This window comes from Pholcus phalangioides, unplaced genomic scaffold, assembly GCF_987345545.1.
Source record: "Pholcus phalangioides strain wild (caught in Gottingen) unplaced genomic scaffold, Ppha-v1.0 ptg000029l_1, whole genome shotgun sequence".
NCBI lineage: Eukaryota > Metazoa > Arthropoda > Arachnida > Araneae > Pholcidae > Pholcus > Pholcus phalangioides.
Genome location: NW_028301619.1, coordinates 7,148,632 through 7,167,014, shown reverse-complemented (window position 1 = coordinate 7,167,014; position 18,383 = coordinate 7,148,632). Strand labels below are relative to the sequence as shown.

Below are 18,383 nucleotides of genomic sequence, written 5' to 3'. Positions count from 1 at the left end.
AAATCATGCAGTAACTCACCCAGAATTTACGAGATGAAAAGGGACAGATACATTCTAGAAGTTTGGTTATTTGTTGGGTTACTAGTAGGCTGACCATATTTCCTCGAGAGAAATACGGGACATTGGGATTCCAAATACGGGAAAATACGGGACATCGCCAATTATTGCCAAAAATGACGCCAAAACCGAACAAAGTCACCAAATATTGTTGAAATAACGAGAAATCACAATGGCGGGAAATGCAGCATTACTGCAAATTGCTGTGGATTGAAAAGAATTCCACGAAAAAAAACGTTCACCAAGACAAATGTGGGAGATTCATATACTCATTTATAGTTGCAGTTATCATAATATAATTTATAAGTTGAAAATAATTTCAATCTTTGATTTCAATAAAGAATAAAAATTCAAGTAGGCTTCGTGCAAAATACGGGAAAAACCGGGACACTTTTGCTAAAAAGTCGGGACAGCCAAAAAAACAGAAAATACCGGGACTGTCCCGGGAAATACGGGACGTATGGTCACCTTAGTTACTAGCGGCTTCCACACTAACAAGGGATGGCCCTCAGGCACATAGCCCTGTATAATTAAAGACCTAAACAACGACAAAAACAGTTGCGCTATGCACGTGTCTATTTTCGTCGAAAATAAAGGATACGATTAACATATAACTCAACTTGGCTTCTAACTTTAGGTTCAAAATTAAAAGGGAAAATAACTTGTTCGCTCATAATACGAACTTGTAAAACGAAATAGTTGTTCGAAACATAATTTTTTTCGTAATAACAAAGAATGGTAAGTTAGATTTTCTCAGCAGCTGTTGTCATGGAAGAAGCGAAAGCTGATGAGAAAAATGATCCAGGTGCAGCTGTTTATGGCAATTTCATCAATTACTATTCATTCAACAGCGTCGATGAGAGAATAAATATCATCACAAATGACATTTGGGAACTCGTTACTGCGGAATCTCATGATATCCATTGTCTTGATGTTGGATGCAACGCTGGCGTAAGTCGAATATCAGAATCAGAAATTATTTAATTTGACTGAGCCAATTTTAAAAGTGGAACTGTACAACTACATTTTAACACACATTCGATTATAAACTGATACATAAATACGGACTAGAATTTTTTAATTTTTATTTACATGACACTCGTTTTTACGAACCTGTACAGACTTGATAATTAGTTCATAAAATTAAAAGTGTCTAAATGGGAGAGACTATGAAAAAAATGTGGGAAATAAAACAAGTTATTCATTCACCTTTATTGATGATTTCCAAAACTCATTTTTGCTTGCTTCATAGCAAAATTTTGTTAAGTATTGGTTTCTATGTAATTGATGCATAAGATAACATTTCTTGTGAATCTCGCTTCTTCGAACTATTTTCGATATAGTGGAATGCTGCTGGAACCACTTGCCGCAAAAACGATTTTTCTGTAATCTTTGATTAAAAATGTAATTTTTTTAATCCCATAATTTGGGTGACATGCTGTTCGGAACAGAGGACCAGTTCACAAAAAATAGCATGTTCACATAAATTGGAGGTTCATGAAATCAAGCATCGACTTTATAAATCCGATTTTATGCAATATTCATATGAGAAAAAAACAAATGCTATAAATACTCTATTTCAGCCATCTGTAAATATGTTTATGAATTTTGATAAAGGAAATTTCCCCCAGAGCCTGACTTTGACATAGGGGGCCTCTGGGTAAAACAGAAATTGGGGGGGGGGGGCTTGTGACTAGAGATTAGCAAATCTAAAAGTCTAAGCGCCAGCCAAATTCTTTAGGAGCGAATCATATCTGTTTTGGAGAAAAATAGTCCAAAATAAGGTTTTTCAGAACCTTCCCAGGACTTGGTGATCCCCTTTCTGTGTCAGTAGATACCTTGTATAAATTCTGAAAATTTTGTGTTGCTCTCAGACTCCAATTTACTAATCACACACAAAACATTTTATGCACTAATAACCTTTGAGTCACCATGGCAACCTGGCACCTGAGGTTTGTCGAGCCTTGGTCAAAGATACTTTTCAATCAATGATGTTTAAGTTTGGAGCCCTGGGCCATGCGGAAATCAGGTCCTGGAAATCTTATTTCTAATTTTAAAAAGAAATTTTTTTAATCTTTAAAGGTCTTCAAAATCTCAATTATAAACTTTTGAAACCTCTCACCTTTGTCAAAGAATGTTCTTGAACTAAAAGTTGTCATTATGAGCCACAAATTGTTTCATTATAAATGTTTCAGGAAATGAAAGCTGAGTTATATATATTTCTTAATATAAACAAAATTAGTAAAAAAATTCATTATTTAAAAGAAAAATGAATATTCTTGATTATTCTCCAATTTTTTCATCCAGGAAAATATTCTCATTCTTAGAGAATGTTGTCACCTCATATCTCATCCCTATAATGTAAAGTCCCAATTATGAAGTGGTCATGATATTTCAGCAAAATATTTTGCAGACTGATAAGAAATTCCCACAGACCACCTGGGTTGAAAAACACTGGTATTTATCAGACATATATGGGTCATTCCCAAAAAAAGTGTACAAACTGTTTCCGAGACTTCGTAATTTTTTTTACAAAATTTCAGAGCACTCTGGTGGTAATTTTAATTTTTTTCTAGTTCTTCATTTAATTCTCTGCAGTGTTTCTTAATTTGTTTCAGATGGTATCTACTTTTTTTTTTAATTATTGTAGCAAAACGTCAAAATCTGGCTAAGTTAAATTTAATAAGTTATCTATTCAATTTAAACCCTTTACCACATTCTCCACATCTCATATTTTTTTTCAGTTAAATACAAAAATTAAATAGTATAGATCGATCATTAAATTCACTGCCAGGCACAGATCCAGGGAGATGTAGCATAAGGAGCATTTTAGTATGAATAACAGTCGTTATATGACAATACATTCTGTATTTTATGGGACAAACAATTATTTCCCAATATTATTTTTGCTTCCTGGCTTTTTCCCCACTAGTCTCCCTCTCACTGGATATACTCTGGATCACTAATGTGAGAGACATAAACGTGAGATTTATACCAACATCAAATTAATTTTGAAGTAAAAAAAAGTTGGAAATAGGGAAACATATGCTTATGTTGGCAGCACAGTAATTTGAAATATAAATTGATTGCACTATATAAACTGAGATTAATCCAAACGTCTCCTGAAACCATAGTTGATGATATCACATGTAGCAGAGTCTAAAGCCTTTATGTATGGCAAATGTTTTGAATTGTCATGACAAGATGGTATCTATGAATGAAATTTCTAAATTGCTGGATGAGAGTAGCACTGTACAGTGTGAAGAATGGCAGCGCAAACAAGAAAAAGTGGAAAAGAGTAGCAAAATGATAGAAGTTACAAAAATAACAAAAGAGCAGAGAATGTGGAACTTTTAACAGATTTAATCAATGTTTTCCAAAAAGAAATGAAATTGTTCAAGAAACACATTTTTAACATCCAAAACCAATATAGAGCTTACCAAATGTGCATTAGAAACATACAAAAACATGAAGCTGTTCTTCATGTAGATTTCAGTGAAAATTATAATTGCAAATTATCTGAAGAGAAGTGCAAAGTCATCATTTCAGTGGGTCAAGAAATCAAATGTGTCTTCATACCTGTGTACTGTATGTTGCATAATGTGAGAAGCCAATTTCATTCTGCTCAGTGTCACCAAATTTGGAGCATAGACCTTCATCTATTTGGGCTCATTTGAAACCGATTTTGAAAGTGATGAAAGAATAATATGAAATAAATGTGGTTCGCTTTTTTTTTCTGATGGACCTTGTACTCAGTACAAACAAAAGAAAAATTTTTACATATTGGACAAATATGTCGCAAAATATTTCAAGTGGTGTACTTGGAATTTTTTTGAAGCAAACCATGGAAAAGGAACAGTTGATGGTGTTGGTGCTATATTGAAAAGGACAGCTCTGATAGATTGGTTGCATGTGGGAATGACATATCAGATGCTACTCAGTTTTTCACAATTCTCAAAGATGCCACCAATGTAAAATTGTATGAAATCAAAAATAAAGAAATAAAAGGTAAAAATGATCCCAAATGATATACCTGTGCTGAAAGGCACTACGACAGTCCACCAAATAGTAGCAACTGGCAACGGACAGCTGCAATAAAGAGATGTTTCTTGCTTTTGTGAAAGAAATGCGAATCTCTGTGAATGCTACAAAAAGAAAACTTAGGCTACTCTTGCCAAAGAAGTATAAAAATGAAAGTTCCACAGCGGATTTCAGAGTTTGAATCTCTGGAAAATGACATTCAAGAAAATAGTGAAAACTATGCTGTTGACTCCAAAGGAAACAGCAATGAAAAAATGTCCAACTGGTCTAATTAAACCAGGTGTTCATATGCTCTGGTGGTGCATATAAATCTATGTATATATACAGATACGTTGTTGTAGCCCAAAATGACAATGAAGATGATGGGGGAGGTCAAAGTTATATGCCTCAAAATTATGAATGATGCTAGGAAGCTGTTCAGAGCTGATGACAAAGATATCTCTTACATCCACTTTGACCAGATTTTAAAAATTTTGCCAGAGTCAAAATTCAAACCACGAAGGGGGGGGGGGCGTGTGTTTTTGAATTTCCTCATAGGGTGGATGTTTTTCAGATGTCATAGAGGAATCTCTGGGATACCTTTCATATTGTCTATATAATTGTTGAAAAAATAAAAGTGTATTTAGAATAATTGTGATTGCTTACTCTAAGTTAAACACATTTCTGTCTACTCTATTACAATGGTGTCCACTATGTTATGGGAAGCATTTTTGCAGTTCACAGGCAAAAAAATTAAAAAGCACTTCAAACAAAGATGTTAAATTCTAAGTTATCAACCCATTGTCTGCCAGAAATGAAAAAAATTAATTTTAAGTGGTTGAAAAAATGTAAAAAATAAACTTTTCTAAAACAATCAAAATGACAGGAAAAAAAAATCAAAGAATTTTTTAAACTACTTTTTATTTCAACCTATGTGTAAGAAATAAGCTGATTTCATTATTTTGAGGGGTAAAAACAGCAGGAATAATATTTTTTTTGCAGCGATATTTGTTTTCATCACAGTGTGGACAAAATCCATCATTTTCAGTCATAAAACCCAAAAAATAAAGCTGGCTCAACCCCCCTCCCCCCAAGAAAAATCGCATGGATACGTTTTCCACACCTAGACTCGGAATAATCACGTGATGTCAGTACAGTGTGTTTCGGCCTTTATACAAAGCTGTGACATGTAAAAAGTGGTGACTTTTCTGCAAAAATTTTTTTTGGCCATTTTTCAGGATGCGACTTATTTATCGGAAATTACTGTAATTTTTTCTATGTTTTATTTTAACTGTACTATTACTGTACTGTTACTCTACTATTACTGTAAATTAAATTGGGGAATTTCTAAAAAGTATGTAGTACCTCTTACTTATGTTATTCAAAATTGTGTTTATTTCAAAATGAATTATTCTCAAGGTTTTAATAGGGTTCCTCTCCTCTCACTGTGACTTCTTTTTTACGGACGAATTTCTTTTTGTCCCGCCGATGACTGCAAAGAGGGGGGGGGTTTACATACCCTGTTTACGTTCGCAGCACTCTTAGAAATTTTAAATATCTTGAGGCATCTCAGTCGATCTCGAGGAGGCATTTTGATGCTTCTCCCCACCGACAATAAAACGATCTTCACTCCTAGTTACAGCCCGTCTGTGGCATCTAGTGGCATGTTCACCGGAGGGGAGGGGGGCACTCAGCAGGCTATAAGCAGGGCCATGGACTCCCACATGCTGGAGAAGGGCTTCTAGCCTGGGATCTTTGGCGGGCCCCCAAAGCCAGACTTTTCACAGGTAATGGATTCATTATAATGGATTCGTAGCATGAAAAACTAAAAATGATGGCAATTCCTAGGCTCAAAACTAGGCTGGGGCAACCGGTATAATGCTCCAGGAACATGAGCCAAATGGGTGGTCCAACAAAAAAAAATTTACACTTATATTTTGCACATTTCTTAAAATCTTTGAGTTTCTTATTCTGCAAAATGAGACGAGAAGAGGGGGACGAATCCCCCTCCTTTTTTGAGTATAACCCTCTTAAGGGAGCCCCTCTCCATGAAAAACTATGCACCGGGGCCCCAAGAAGGCTTGCTAAAGCCGTGACCCTCGACGCTGGAGTCCAGTATACGGAGGGCGGAAATTTTTGGGAGAAAGAAAGCGGGAAGACAAAAAAAATCAGTTTCCGAAATGCTTCCAAACATTTGAAATTTTTTTTATTACATGTATTTGAGTCTTTTTTTTCTTTTCATGATAAAGGGGGGGGGCGCACCTTCCGAAGCTGACAAAGAGCATTTCAATAGGGTTCAGTTTCAGCTGCTTCAATGCAGGTTTTGTGAATACAAGCACCATTTCCTAATTAGAAGGACGGGGAGTGTATGCGTGTCGCTTAATGTGGGGAAGATGTCACCTGAAGGCATCCATTTAATGGAGACCCCCGCTGTCTTCCGCAGAAGAGAAAAGAAACTACATTATTTTTGAAGCCGCCGGTCAGGGCTTTGGTAAAAGCTTTTGTGCTTAATGGATGGCCATCAGTGAAACAGGGACACAGAGAGAAGCAGTTCCATAGGTGATCCTAATTGTAATATAAAGAAATTACAGTGGTGAAGAAATCTGCTATAGACGGGGAGAATAGCTTTGTTTGGAGCCCCTTGAAGTAAAACTCCTTGTTTTTCCCTGAAAAAACCCCACAAATGTTGAGATAGGCAGTTTCACAGTATTTTATGGTTTGTGTGAACCACATTCGGTTGTGCATGTACAGTATAACCTTCTGTTAGTAGAACATGTTGTATTACAAGAAAAAATGAAAAAATTCAAGTTCCTCGTGATTCCGCACAGTTTCCTGATAGAAAAAGTAAGCAATATATTAAATATAGTTACACATTTTTGATAAATTTATACATTTTAAGCATTTTCTTCAATGATAATTTATTCAGAATCTTCAAAAATAGTCTAGATACAGTATTTTGCAGCCCTCTAATACTTATAATCAATAAAGCGTAGTAAAAGATTTTTTTTCTGTTAGACATATCAATAAATTAATAAAACTTACATTTCATTTTTTTAATCATATTTAAAATTTATTTAAGAAAAACTTGAACTCCATTTGGCTTGAATACTTGGGACAGTAACAATATTTAAATCAAGTTTTTATTAAGAAATTTATGCAACTAAAAAAAATTATTATTATTTTTCTAATTTAAAACCTGATATATGACTCAATATGAGAGTAAAATAAATCTTAAATAATTGAAATGTAATTTGATTTTGAGGGAAATATATATATACACTGTATCATAAAATATAAATAAATACAGGGCTTGACAAAAAATCAGAAAAAAAATTAGGCACCAGCCAAATTCCGTAGGAGCCAAGCATGGTTTTTTTTCACGAGAAAAGTGTCTTAAATAATCATTTTTCAACCTTTCTGGATTCTGGGAATTGATGACCCCCTTCCCAGGGCCGCAACTAGATACTTTGTCACCTGGGGCAAGCTGGAATTTTGGCGCCCCTTGCATGTAGAAGAAGCTGTTAAAGGGTGAATTTGACTCCCAATCTGGTCCAGCATCCGGAGCACCAGACCCGCCTGCTCTCTCTAGTTGCAGCTCTGCTCCTTTCCCGCTGGGTGACCTTTCATTAAATGAAGTTGTATAATAACCAAGAATGGCCACTAAAGCAGTGTTTTCCAAAGTGTGAAATATCGCCCCCTGGGGAAGGGGGCAATGCAATTGTCCAAAGGGTCGATAGAAGCTATGGGTTTAGTATAGGATCCTATGGGTGAACTTGAGTTGGTAGAAATCAGAAAGAAATTTTTTTTAAAGAAGGGCTCTATGGGACAAAAAGTTTGGGAAACGTTTCACTAAAGCAGCGGTTCTCAACCGGTGCTCCACGTACACTTCCTGGGGGCTCCGCATCCACTCGAAGAAAATAAATTAAATCAGTAGGAATTCTGTAAATGAATATAAGAGGAGAGCCTACGGGGCTCCGCCATAGAAATTTTACGCAGAGTAAAGGCGCCCACTGATGCATATTTGTATTTGAGTACAGGTGATCATTTGTGGAGATTTTACTGCATTTAGGAAAATGTAATGGAACCCTTTCTATACATCTCCCTATTACATTTCTGACCTTACTCATTTGTACAGCGTTTTGCTTCAGTTGCTATACATTTCTATACATTATCCCTGTATACAGGGCCTAATTCCTTCATGGGCAAATGAAGCCTTTATAACTTTGAGCCCCTGAAATTCAAACATACATTCACTGACCAATTAATATCTTTGACTCTTGTCGCAAGAGCCTCATAATTCCTGCTTTACCCAGGGCCCTGCCTGTATACACTTCAATTAATCACATTTTTCACTTCGATTCGAACTCCCAAGTCTTTGGAAAACACCATTTCTATCAATCGAATCACATAATTTTTCAATTGGTGAAAGCGTGTCACTGAAATACAGTGTTTCCCTGTTTTCAAAAACACATCATGAAGAAACGTAAGCAGAAAACTAAGCGGGATCGACTGTAGTTTCTCATGCATATTTTTTACTGAAAAAGCCATAAAATTTAAGATGATTGACTGGTTCAATGGCTTTTGACAGGTACTGAAATAATTATTGAAGGGGGCTATGGTATGCTGATAGCCAGGGCTGTAACTGCGATTTTTGCAGACCGGGGCAAACATGATTTTGCCTCCCCCACATTCGATAATTTTTTAACGGTGTTCTCTGTTCCTACCTAAAACTGCCGCCTCCTGAATTTTGCCACCTGGGGCAGCTGCCCCCTCTGCTCCCCTCTCTAGTTCCTGCCTTGCTGGTAGCAAACATGTACACTATTAGTTCTTTCTTTAAGAGAAAAATCTTTCAACAACGGAACTCAATACATATAACTTTTTTCTTAGATATAGAAACCAAAAGCAAAACAAACAAGTATGTATAGGACATTTTACATAAGATTTGAATAAAAAAAAATTTCTGTTAAATTTTTTACCGATAAAATTGCTTGAATACCGTAAAATTGCTTGAGACTTTAACAACAGTAATGTTATGATAGTATAATATTTCTTCTCAAGCATAAGATTTTGAATCAAAACAACCAATTTTTTTACAAAAATTTTTTTTTGGGAAACGTCTGTAAAAAAAAGGGGGGGGGTAATTTTCGAAAAAAGTTCCAGTTATACTGCTTTTGCATTTATACGACGCTCCATTATTTGAGCCCCCAACATTTTCAATAAGTTTACGCCTATGAAAAAGGCCTGGCAGGCTGAAGCACAACCAGTTAAGTGAAATAACACACATTAATTATGTGTGCTTTAATTAAACAGTAATTAATTCACATTCTTATTTTCTTCCAGTTTCCTCTGTTTCTTCTACTGTCTCAAAAGAAATAGGTTTCTTCTAGAAGAAACCCAACCCTGCTGTCAAGGGGTTAATGCACCTGACTTCACTGTAGGCCCTATATGAAAACAAAAATTTTATTAAAATTATTTTTTCTGTATGCATGTGATATGTTTTCGTTATATTTTCAACTAATAAATTACTGAAACAAAATTTCTATTTATTTGAATTTGCAGAACTTGACTGTTGCTTTGTACAACAGCTTGAAGAAGTCAGCAGATCATAAGAAGTGTATCACAGTTTTAGGCATAGACTTGGATGAAACATTAATATTGCGAAGTATAGAATCAAATCTATTTCCGTCTAACATAATATATCTTCATTTAGATATAATGAGTGATGAAAGTCAAAGTATCCTGAACTCACATTTAAAATTGCATGAGAAGACTAAATTTGCTTTGATCACTTGTTTTGCCATTACAATGTGGATACATCTTCATCATGGAGATGCTGGCTTGTATAATTTTTTATCCAATGTATCGAAACTTACAAAATACTTATTAATTGAACCTCAAGAATGGAAATGCTACCAGAAAGCAGCACGTCGTGTGAGGAGAGGAAAAAAAGATGAACTGAATTTAAGTTCTCTTAAGGAAAGAAAAGTCACAGATTATATTTGTAAAACTCTTAATGAACTTGGTATGAGGCAATTAAAATGTTTAGGTGCAACATCGTGGAACCGTAAATTATATCTATTTGGTAGTATTACTTTAAAATAGTTCTATTTTCTTGTCATCACAGGCTCATTTTCATTAAGATGAATCTTTGCCAAGTAATGTGAAAAATTAAATGGATGTTATCTCCTGCCAATAAATTATGTGCTAATTCATGCTCAACCACACTGATTGACCATTAAGTCATACCAAGGCACTCAACAGCTTCTGTACTCTGCACATGATCTGAACTTGTCACCTGATTTAGAAGTTAACCTACCCTGGGAACTTCAGCTTTACTCTTAGGGCCTGGAATGTGAATTTACTCGATGGCTTGGTACTGGTTAATTTCATCATGAGTTTTGTATTCTATTGTGAATTATTATAATAGTACAACTTTACAGTAAAATGAATTCAAATGATGTTAAAGATTGAGAATGCAAGGTACTTGTGTGTTGAAGATGTGAAGTCTGTAAGTTGCCTTTTCTAAGCTGAAATTTACTATTTTTGTTAAGGAAAGATTTATTTTAAAAACTTTATTTTTTTATTATATATATTTTAATTATTTTTAAAAAAAGAGTTACCATCTTCTGAAATTTCAAAACAAGGACATGGCTATAGGGAAACTTTGCCTCTACCTACAGCTGATAGCACCACTACACTGGCTACTGGGTGGGACAAAATACTTTTTTTTTCTTGTCTCTGACTGCTTAATCAGTCATATCATCTTGCTTCAACCAATGTACTTATCTCAAATTTATAACTATCAGACCTGCCAACTCTCCGGATTTAGGCGGGACACTCCGGATTTAGGCGGGACACTCCGGATTTTTCATCCTTCCTCCCGCTCTCCGGATTTTGGCAGAAAAACTAGATTTTACGCGAGCTTTCACGTTGTGATGCCAATGACTGCTGTCATCGTTAGGGAAAACACCCATAGAGGACAGCTGTGGTCATTTCGATCAAGCAGCCGTAAAAAAGGTCTTGGTGACCGCATTTAAGCAACTGGCAAAGACGTGACTTTGTTTACGTAACGTTTATCGGCAATCATTTATCAGGGGCATGACCTTAGTTGCCGAAATTCCTGTATAATCGTTATTGTATCCCAAGGTTTTTCATCAGCAGATTTGTATTTTGAAGTTATTAAGTTGTTTTCTCTGATTAAATACGTCTTCAGAAAGAAAATATAAAACTTTAAGCTATATAAAGCTAAATATAAAGCTTTTAAGAGTTCGTATTCAAAGTTCATATAGTTCCAAGATTATCAATCACTAATAGCATCCACGAAAGGAAACTTATGCTCTTTATGAACAAGTATATGCAGATGTGATTTCTCTATTCTGTATGGAAAGACTGACACAGAATTATATTGTGCTCGGGGGGGGGGGCATGGAACTTTTTCTTAACTGATAAAAAAAAAAATTCGAAATTATTATTTTTTTGATCGAGTCTAAGTGTCGGGTCGGGAGAATCTCCGGATTTTTGGATTCCAAAAGTTGGCACGTCTGAACTATGTTCTTTTTTTAATACCAGGGTGAGAACACTCTTAGCTCTTGGAGCTACTTTTCAATTACTGATTGATTGGCCCCATTACATTTATATAATTAGGTGCACTGGATTCACACCACAACACCAACAAACTTAAATTTTTTTTAAACTGCTGAATTAAAATATAGGCTACTATTATACATTAATGCTAGTATATTAGATTGATTGCAAGCAATGTACACTGAAGTGCCAGAAAAACTGGTACACCCATCTTATATTGTGTAGGTCCCACTCGAGCACCCAGAACTGCTGCAACACCACATGCTATGGACTTTGCTAATGTATGAAGGTATCCCAAAGGCAATTCCACCATGATTCTTTCAGGGCAGTCCACAATTTCATAATGGTGCAAGGTGATTTTGTATAGCACATTGCAAGATATCCTATATGTGCTCAATAATGTTCATGTCTGGGAATTTAGGTAGCCTGTGGAAGATGCTGAAGTCAGAAGAGTGTTCCTGCAGTCACTCGGTAGCAACTTTCGACATGTGTAGTATCGCATTGTCCAAACTCGTCAGAATTAACATCGGACATGAATGGGTGTAAGTGATTGGAAAGGATGTTTATGTAATGGTCACCATTCAGTCATCTTTAACTTTATCAGGGGTCCCATATCATGCCAACTATACACATCTTGTACCATGACAAAGCCTCTACTAGTTTAAACAGTCTCCCATTGACATGCAGGTCCATGGTTTTCTCCATACCTGTACACATTCATCAGCCCGATACAACTGAAAACATGACTCATCAGACCAGGCAACATGTTTCCAGCCAACAACAGTCCAATGGCAGTGCTGGCAAGCCCAGACGAGGTGCATAGTTTTATGCCTTGCAGTTGTCAAAGGTACTGGAGTGGGCCTTCAGCTCTGAAAGCCCATATCAAGGAGGGACTGTTATACATTTCCTGTCACTTGTTGATGCCCCAACATTGAATCTGTAGTGATTTGAGGCAGTGTTGCACATCTATCTCATGAAAGGATTCTTGTCAGCTGTCCAGTTTCTCCAGGATCTTTTTTCAATGCATCTTTGTCAAAGATGAGGGATTTTTCCGGATTCTTTGTATTCACAGTACGCTCTTGCGATGATTGTATGTAAAAATCCAAATTTCATCTTTACCTCTAAAATACTGTGATCCATCTCATTATTGCTGACTACTAAGCCACTTTCAAAGTCACTTAAATCATGATAACCTGTCATTTTAGCTGCAGAAACCAATCTAACATCTTCCCTAGATACCTGTTGTGTTATATAGTTGCTTTTGACTGCATCAACTTATGTTGATTGGTTGCATTTCTCCTTTATTTGCAAAGGCTCATCTGTACCAGTTTTTCTGGCACTTCTGTGTATTTTAATACTAGGTTCATATTTCCAAAAAGCTTACATTTGAAAATCAGCTCTCGAATGGCATTGCATTAACAGGGAAAGTAATATGGGAAACCTTAGAATATGCAGACAAAAAAGAATTATAAGGATGTTTGTGGACAGAAACTTGTGCAAAAAGGTTTGTTATTGCTGTTTCTGTGTTTTATTTTCATGTTTAAAAGAAAATACTATTGATCATCCAATTGTGTCTGTATCAAATTATTTGCTCTTTTTGTCCCATGCCAAAACACACACTAGTGCACATTCAGAGAGTTTCAGAAATTTTTTTTTAATGAGGAAGAAAGAATATAGATAATATCTGTTTATGCAGTATCACCTTCAAAGTAGGAGTACCAGATTCAAAAACTGAGAAAGGAGGATGCATGCGGGAGCACCCTTTTTAACTCCACTTTTCTCAATTTACAGAACTCATGGCACCACTAAGAATCAGAAGTGAGTGTTTGTGTGTGTGTCCTGTTTTCTTTGTTTCTGAATTCCATTGAGAAATAAAGATTTTAGGATGTCCCTATTGTTGGTGAGTAAACAATGGTATCCTTAAAATGGAGGATGAGGTTTCCTTCTTCCAGAGCTGTTTTTTGGACTATCTTTTTTATATTCTTGCTCCAGGATAACCACGTGCTAACCTCCATTGTGAAAGTGAAAAAAAAATTTCTCTAGGAAAAAAAGAAGATAATTCCAGAAACCTGAAAAAGGAGGACAAAAAGGCAAATTTTCTAAAGCATAAGATGCTTGAAATGATATCAAAAAAGAGAGCGTCTGGTAATCCCACTTCAAAGTAGCTATCACCTACACCTATGTAATTTAATACATAAATTTTAAGATAGCAAAAGACAAAGCTTGTATTTATATGTTCTCCAGTACTGTTTTCTTGTATTCTATTGTTAAATGTTTGATAGAAAATACTTGCTAAATATTCATAATCAATTCTGAATAGTTAAAATACAATTTAATTTGTTAGTATTTGAATGTTATACAATAATATTAATTCCTTATTTGTTGAAGATCATGGTTTTTTAACAAAAATCAACATAGTCAATGTGATGTGTCACGGTAATAATGTGGTGTAAAACACGGATAGGCAGAGAAATAAAATATAATAAAAGTCTGACATATTGAGTATGGCTTATAACAAGAATCCTGCTGTAATGAGTGATTTTCAACTGATTGTAAAAAGCTAAGGTTAAAGATACAAAAGATGTAACAGTTATAGTGAGTTGAAAGTAAAAAGTTTTCACTATAACGTCAAAAAAGTTCTCAAACACTGTGTGGTTGTTCTTTTTCTTTCTTCAAGAGTTGCAAGTGACGAAAAACTTTTTGTTATGATGCAAAACAATGCCTATTTGAGAAAAAAAATCATAATTCTTTCAATTAATACTGCAAATGATGCATTTGATGTTATATAAATATGAACCCCAATGAGGATTATGTTGGACAGTGATAATTTACTTGATTCAATGAAAAACAGTTTTCTACTGTGTCAATTAAGTTAATTCTGATTAATTTGAGATATCCTGTTTTTTATGCTCCAGGTAAAATAAGGTTTTCAAATGTAATAAATTTTGTTTAAGCAATCAAAACTTGCGTCAAGCATCATAAATAGAGGCTTATATTCCAGATAGATTTGCAATTTTACTCAATAGTTCACAACTCAGCCACCGAAGAGTTCATCAATCTTCCAAATTGCCAGGCATATATATGTACAGGGCTGAAACTTTGTTTTGTTTACTTTAGCTTGTAGCACACACAGCAAGAAGAAACAATAGATTCAGATCAACAACAAATGAAGACTTTAAAATTTTATTTAGAATTTAACATAACACACCTACATTTGATAATAGGTAGCCATACTCAGCCACCTCATTGGGCATTTTACTTGTTGTGGCCTTGTACTATTTGTATTAGAAGTTTTCTAGAAATAATGATCTAGTAATTAAAAAATTTTATTTCAAAATAAATAAGTTTCATATGGAGTGAATCCTGTACACACACACACACACAGAAAGAGAGATTTTTTTTTATGATACAATGTCTAAAAATGCAGTTGTATAATTGACTAAAGTTGTGTATGATGGAATAATTTATATAATAAATACAGTGATATGAAATGAAAATGTGTTTATTGTGCTATTTATTTAAAAAATTTGGTAACTAGTGTAAGATGAACTGGTCAAATAAAATAATGGGAGAAAAAAATAACTACTGTATTATATTTTAAGTGATTTTGGTTATCTTGAATTTGTCATTTTTTGTGGTATATTAAAAAAAAAATTACTTTCTCTCCCTATTTTATTTGAAATTTTAGTAGGAACATGCCGTAAGGTCAGGCATTTCCAGAGAGGACATAAAATTCACACTTTAACGATTTTTTCAACATTATACGAGGGTGCCTAAATATGTGCTTGCCCTTTGTTGACCAAGTATCTAGTTATATCTCTGGATAGGAAAATGGGAACTGATTCTGAGATTCAATAATTCGAACAAGTTAATGCAATTCTACCCTAGCTGGTCCCAAGCCCACTTGAGAAAGAGGAGGGACATGGGCGGAGATACGGAAGGGGGCATTGCTGTCCCTCCCTCTAGCATCAAAGGTAGAGCTTACAGATCTAATGTATACATGAATTGATATCAGCATGTCCCCTTCCAGACTTTCAAGTCTATTTCCACCTATAAGGAGGAAAGAGTTATATTGAGAGTCGTTTATTAATTATAGTAATTGCATTTAAATGTCCCGTATCTGCCCAGGACCAGAAGTAGATGGCGGCAAAAGGTTGGAGAGACAATGTTATCAAATTATGTTTCAGTTCACCTTTTTACTTGATCTACAATATAATACAGGGTGGGCAAAAAGTCTGCAGAAACTAAAAATTCATGAAAACAGGAAAAATAACCGAAATGAAAAACTGCAGGGTTAGCATCGCTAGGTCGCGGGAATTTTTTTAAGGCAGGAAAAAACTCAAAAAGAGCCGATAGGCGATGCTGACATACACAAGTCAAAGAAAAGATACGAAAATAACGCCTCCAAATCGTTTATTACAGCAGTATGTGTTCCACATGACCACCACCACCACAGGTTAACGTAAAACAACTTCATTTGATCATTTTTGTCGCACCACGGTCATTTTCTGCACACGAGGGCTAATTAGACCGGGACCTACAATTTATTGCCGATTCCGAACGGCAGGCTTTTTTTTTATACTCGTCGAGAGATTGGTGCGCTAACCCCTTGAGGGGGGACTCCCTGCGGTAGCAATTTTTTCCGTGGTCATGCCGCTGTTTCTGTTGTACCCCTAGGTCAGGAAAGTTTCCTGACAAGGACGAACCAGGTATCGAACTCGCGACACCTCTGTACATCCTTTGGTACTTTAGGCGAGTATCTTATCGACCTGGGCTACCGCGCCTCTAAAACAACTTCACGAACAAAGCTTTATCCTTCACATTCAGCATCCTTGTTCTCGTACACGGTTTACAACGGCGAACTGGTGGATTACGAGTGCAAGTTCTTATAACCGTCTCGTTAGCATATATATATATATATATATATATATATTTTATTTTTTTTTTAATAATTCAAAACAGCACACATAAATACATGGACACAAATATACAAAATAAAATAAAGACAACAGAACAAAAAACAAAACATACACTATGCAGCTCTTAGGGACCCATTTGGTCCGTCCTAGAGCTTAATAAATATTATATATAATAAACGGCACGCTCGATTTATATTTATTTCATTTCATTCTTTTTTTTTTTTTTATGATAGATATTTCAAATTTTTCCTTGGTTACCTATTTATATTTTCAATAAACCTTTCAAAATTCGTTATAGAGTTTGAGAATGTGAAGATTTCTTTCTTGAGATGTTTATTTATTCTAAGATCTGATAATTTTTTTCCGAATTTGTTACAAATAGTTGGTCCTAGGTAATTTATACTTTTTTGAACAAGGTATTTGTTTGTTTTTGGAGTTATATACAAGAAGTTGTATCTATTTGAGGTTCTATCGTTATTAGTTTTAAGAAATAAATTATGGTTTTTAGTCATAAAAATTATCATTTTATACACATAAATTTGTCTTAGATCAAGTATTAAAATTTCTGATTTCAGTAGATCTGGATTATTAAATAACATTACCTTACGTTTTATGCGATTATAGATGTTATTTAAGTTCTTAATATTGTCGTGATAGGCACCTCCCCACACTGTAATAGCGTAAGTTACTCTTGATTGGATCTAGGCGTAGAAAATTGTTTTAAGGAGTTCCGGACTTACAATGTTTCTTAATCTATATAAAGCTGCAATTTGTTTTCTTATCGTATTACAAACATTGTTAGAATGGCTATTCCATTTTAGGTCGTCTTGTATAACTACACCTAAATAACTATATTCTCTTACTCTTTCTATGTGACTGCAAGAACAAATTTGGGAGGGGTATTTACAAACGTGTAATCTTAGTGATATTGGAGTTTCTGGTTTAATATCTCTAATTTTTAGACAGATGAATTTTGTTTTTTCTACGTTTGGAAGTAATTTATTTTTTGTTAGCCATGTGTTAATCTGTCTAAGGTCATCTTCAACTTCAGTTATCAAATGAGAAATATTTTTACCTTCAACATATAATACGGTGTCATCCGAGAAAGACACTATTCTACCATGCAAATTTAGAAGGCATAATTCATTTATATATATCAGAAAAAGTGTGGGGCCAAGTACTGTTCCCTGAGGTATTCCTTTTTTTTTTTCAAGGTAATCACTTTTTTCATTTTCTATATAGACTGCCTGTATTCGTCCATAATAGTACATCTCGAACCACCGCAATAGTTCACCACGAATTCCGGCATTCTCCATCTTATGTAATAACAGAGATGGATCTACATTATCAAAAGCTCTTTTTAAATCGATAAAAACTGCTATTGAATAATTATTGTTGTTGAAGCTCTGGTTTAGATATTCATTCACTTTTGCGATTGCCATTTCAGTGCTTTTTCCTGTTTGAAAACCGTATTGATTCTCAGCAAAGAAGTTTATACGTTTCAAGTAACTAATCAATTTTGTTTTCATACTTTTCTCAACTATTTTTGAAAAAACCGGGAGTGCTGAAATAGGTCTATAATTTGCTAAAAGGTTTTTATCACCTTTTTTAAAAATTGGGTACACGATGGAAACTTTGAGCTCGGGATAGAAAATTCCATTTATTAGTGAAGTATTTATTAGGTATAGTAACAAGTCATTATGATATCTGGCTATGATTTTGATCATTTTTACTGTTATACCATCATATCCTGTCGCTTTATGTTCATTTAGTTCTGATATTATCTTGTGTAAATCATTGTTT

At 34.8% G+C, this 18,383-nt stretch overlaps 1 protein-coding gene across 2 annotated transcripts; it reads left to right on the top strand.

Moving 5' to 3' along the window:
• The first annotated feature begins 613 nt into the window (after positions 1–613).
• Positions 614–15,185, top strand: LOC149067630 (pre-miRNA 5'-monophosphate methyltransferase). 2 transcript variants are annotated; one of them, XM_089252456.1, is made up of 2 exons: positions 614–1,008; positions 9,637–15,185. In XM_089252456.1, the coding sequence occupies exons 1-2, from the start codon at positions 826–828 to the stop codon at positions 10,177–10,179; spliced, it is 726 nt and encodes a 241-aa protein (XP_089108582.1). In that variant the 5' UTR covers positions 614–825; the 3' UTR covers positions 10,180–15,185. The 2 variants fall into 2 exon arrangements, with proteins under 2 accessions (XP_089108582.1, XP_089108583.1); XM_089252457.1 differs by having other exon boundaries at positions 9,418–9,682.
• The last annotated feature ends 3,198 nt before the right edge of the window (positions 15,186–18,383 follow it).

What these genes read in the sequence shown, in the direction of transcription:
- LOC149067630 (XM_089252456.1), top strand. Translation starts at nt 826, where the DNA reads ATGGAAGAAGCGAAAGCTGATGAGAAAAATGATCCAGGTGCAGCTGTT. An exon ending in ATGTTGGATGCAACGCTGGC is followed by an intron (nt 1,009 to 9,636) that starts GTAAGTCGAATA and finishes TTGAATTTGCAG; the next exon opens with AACTTGACTGTTGCTTTGTA.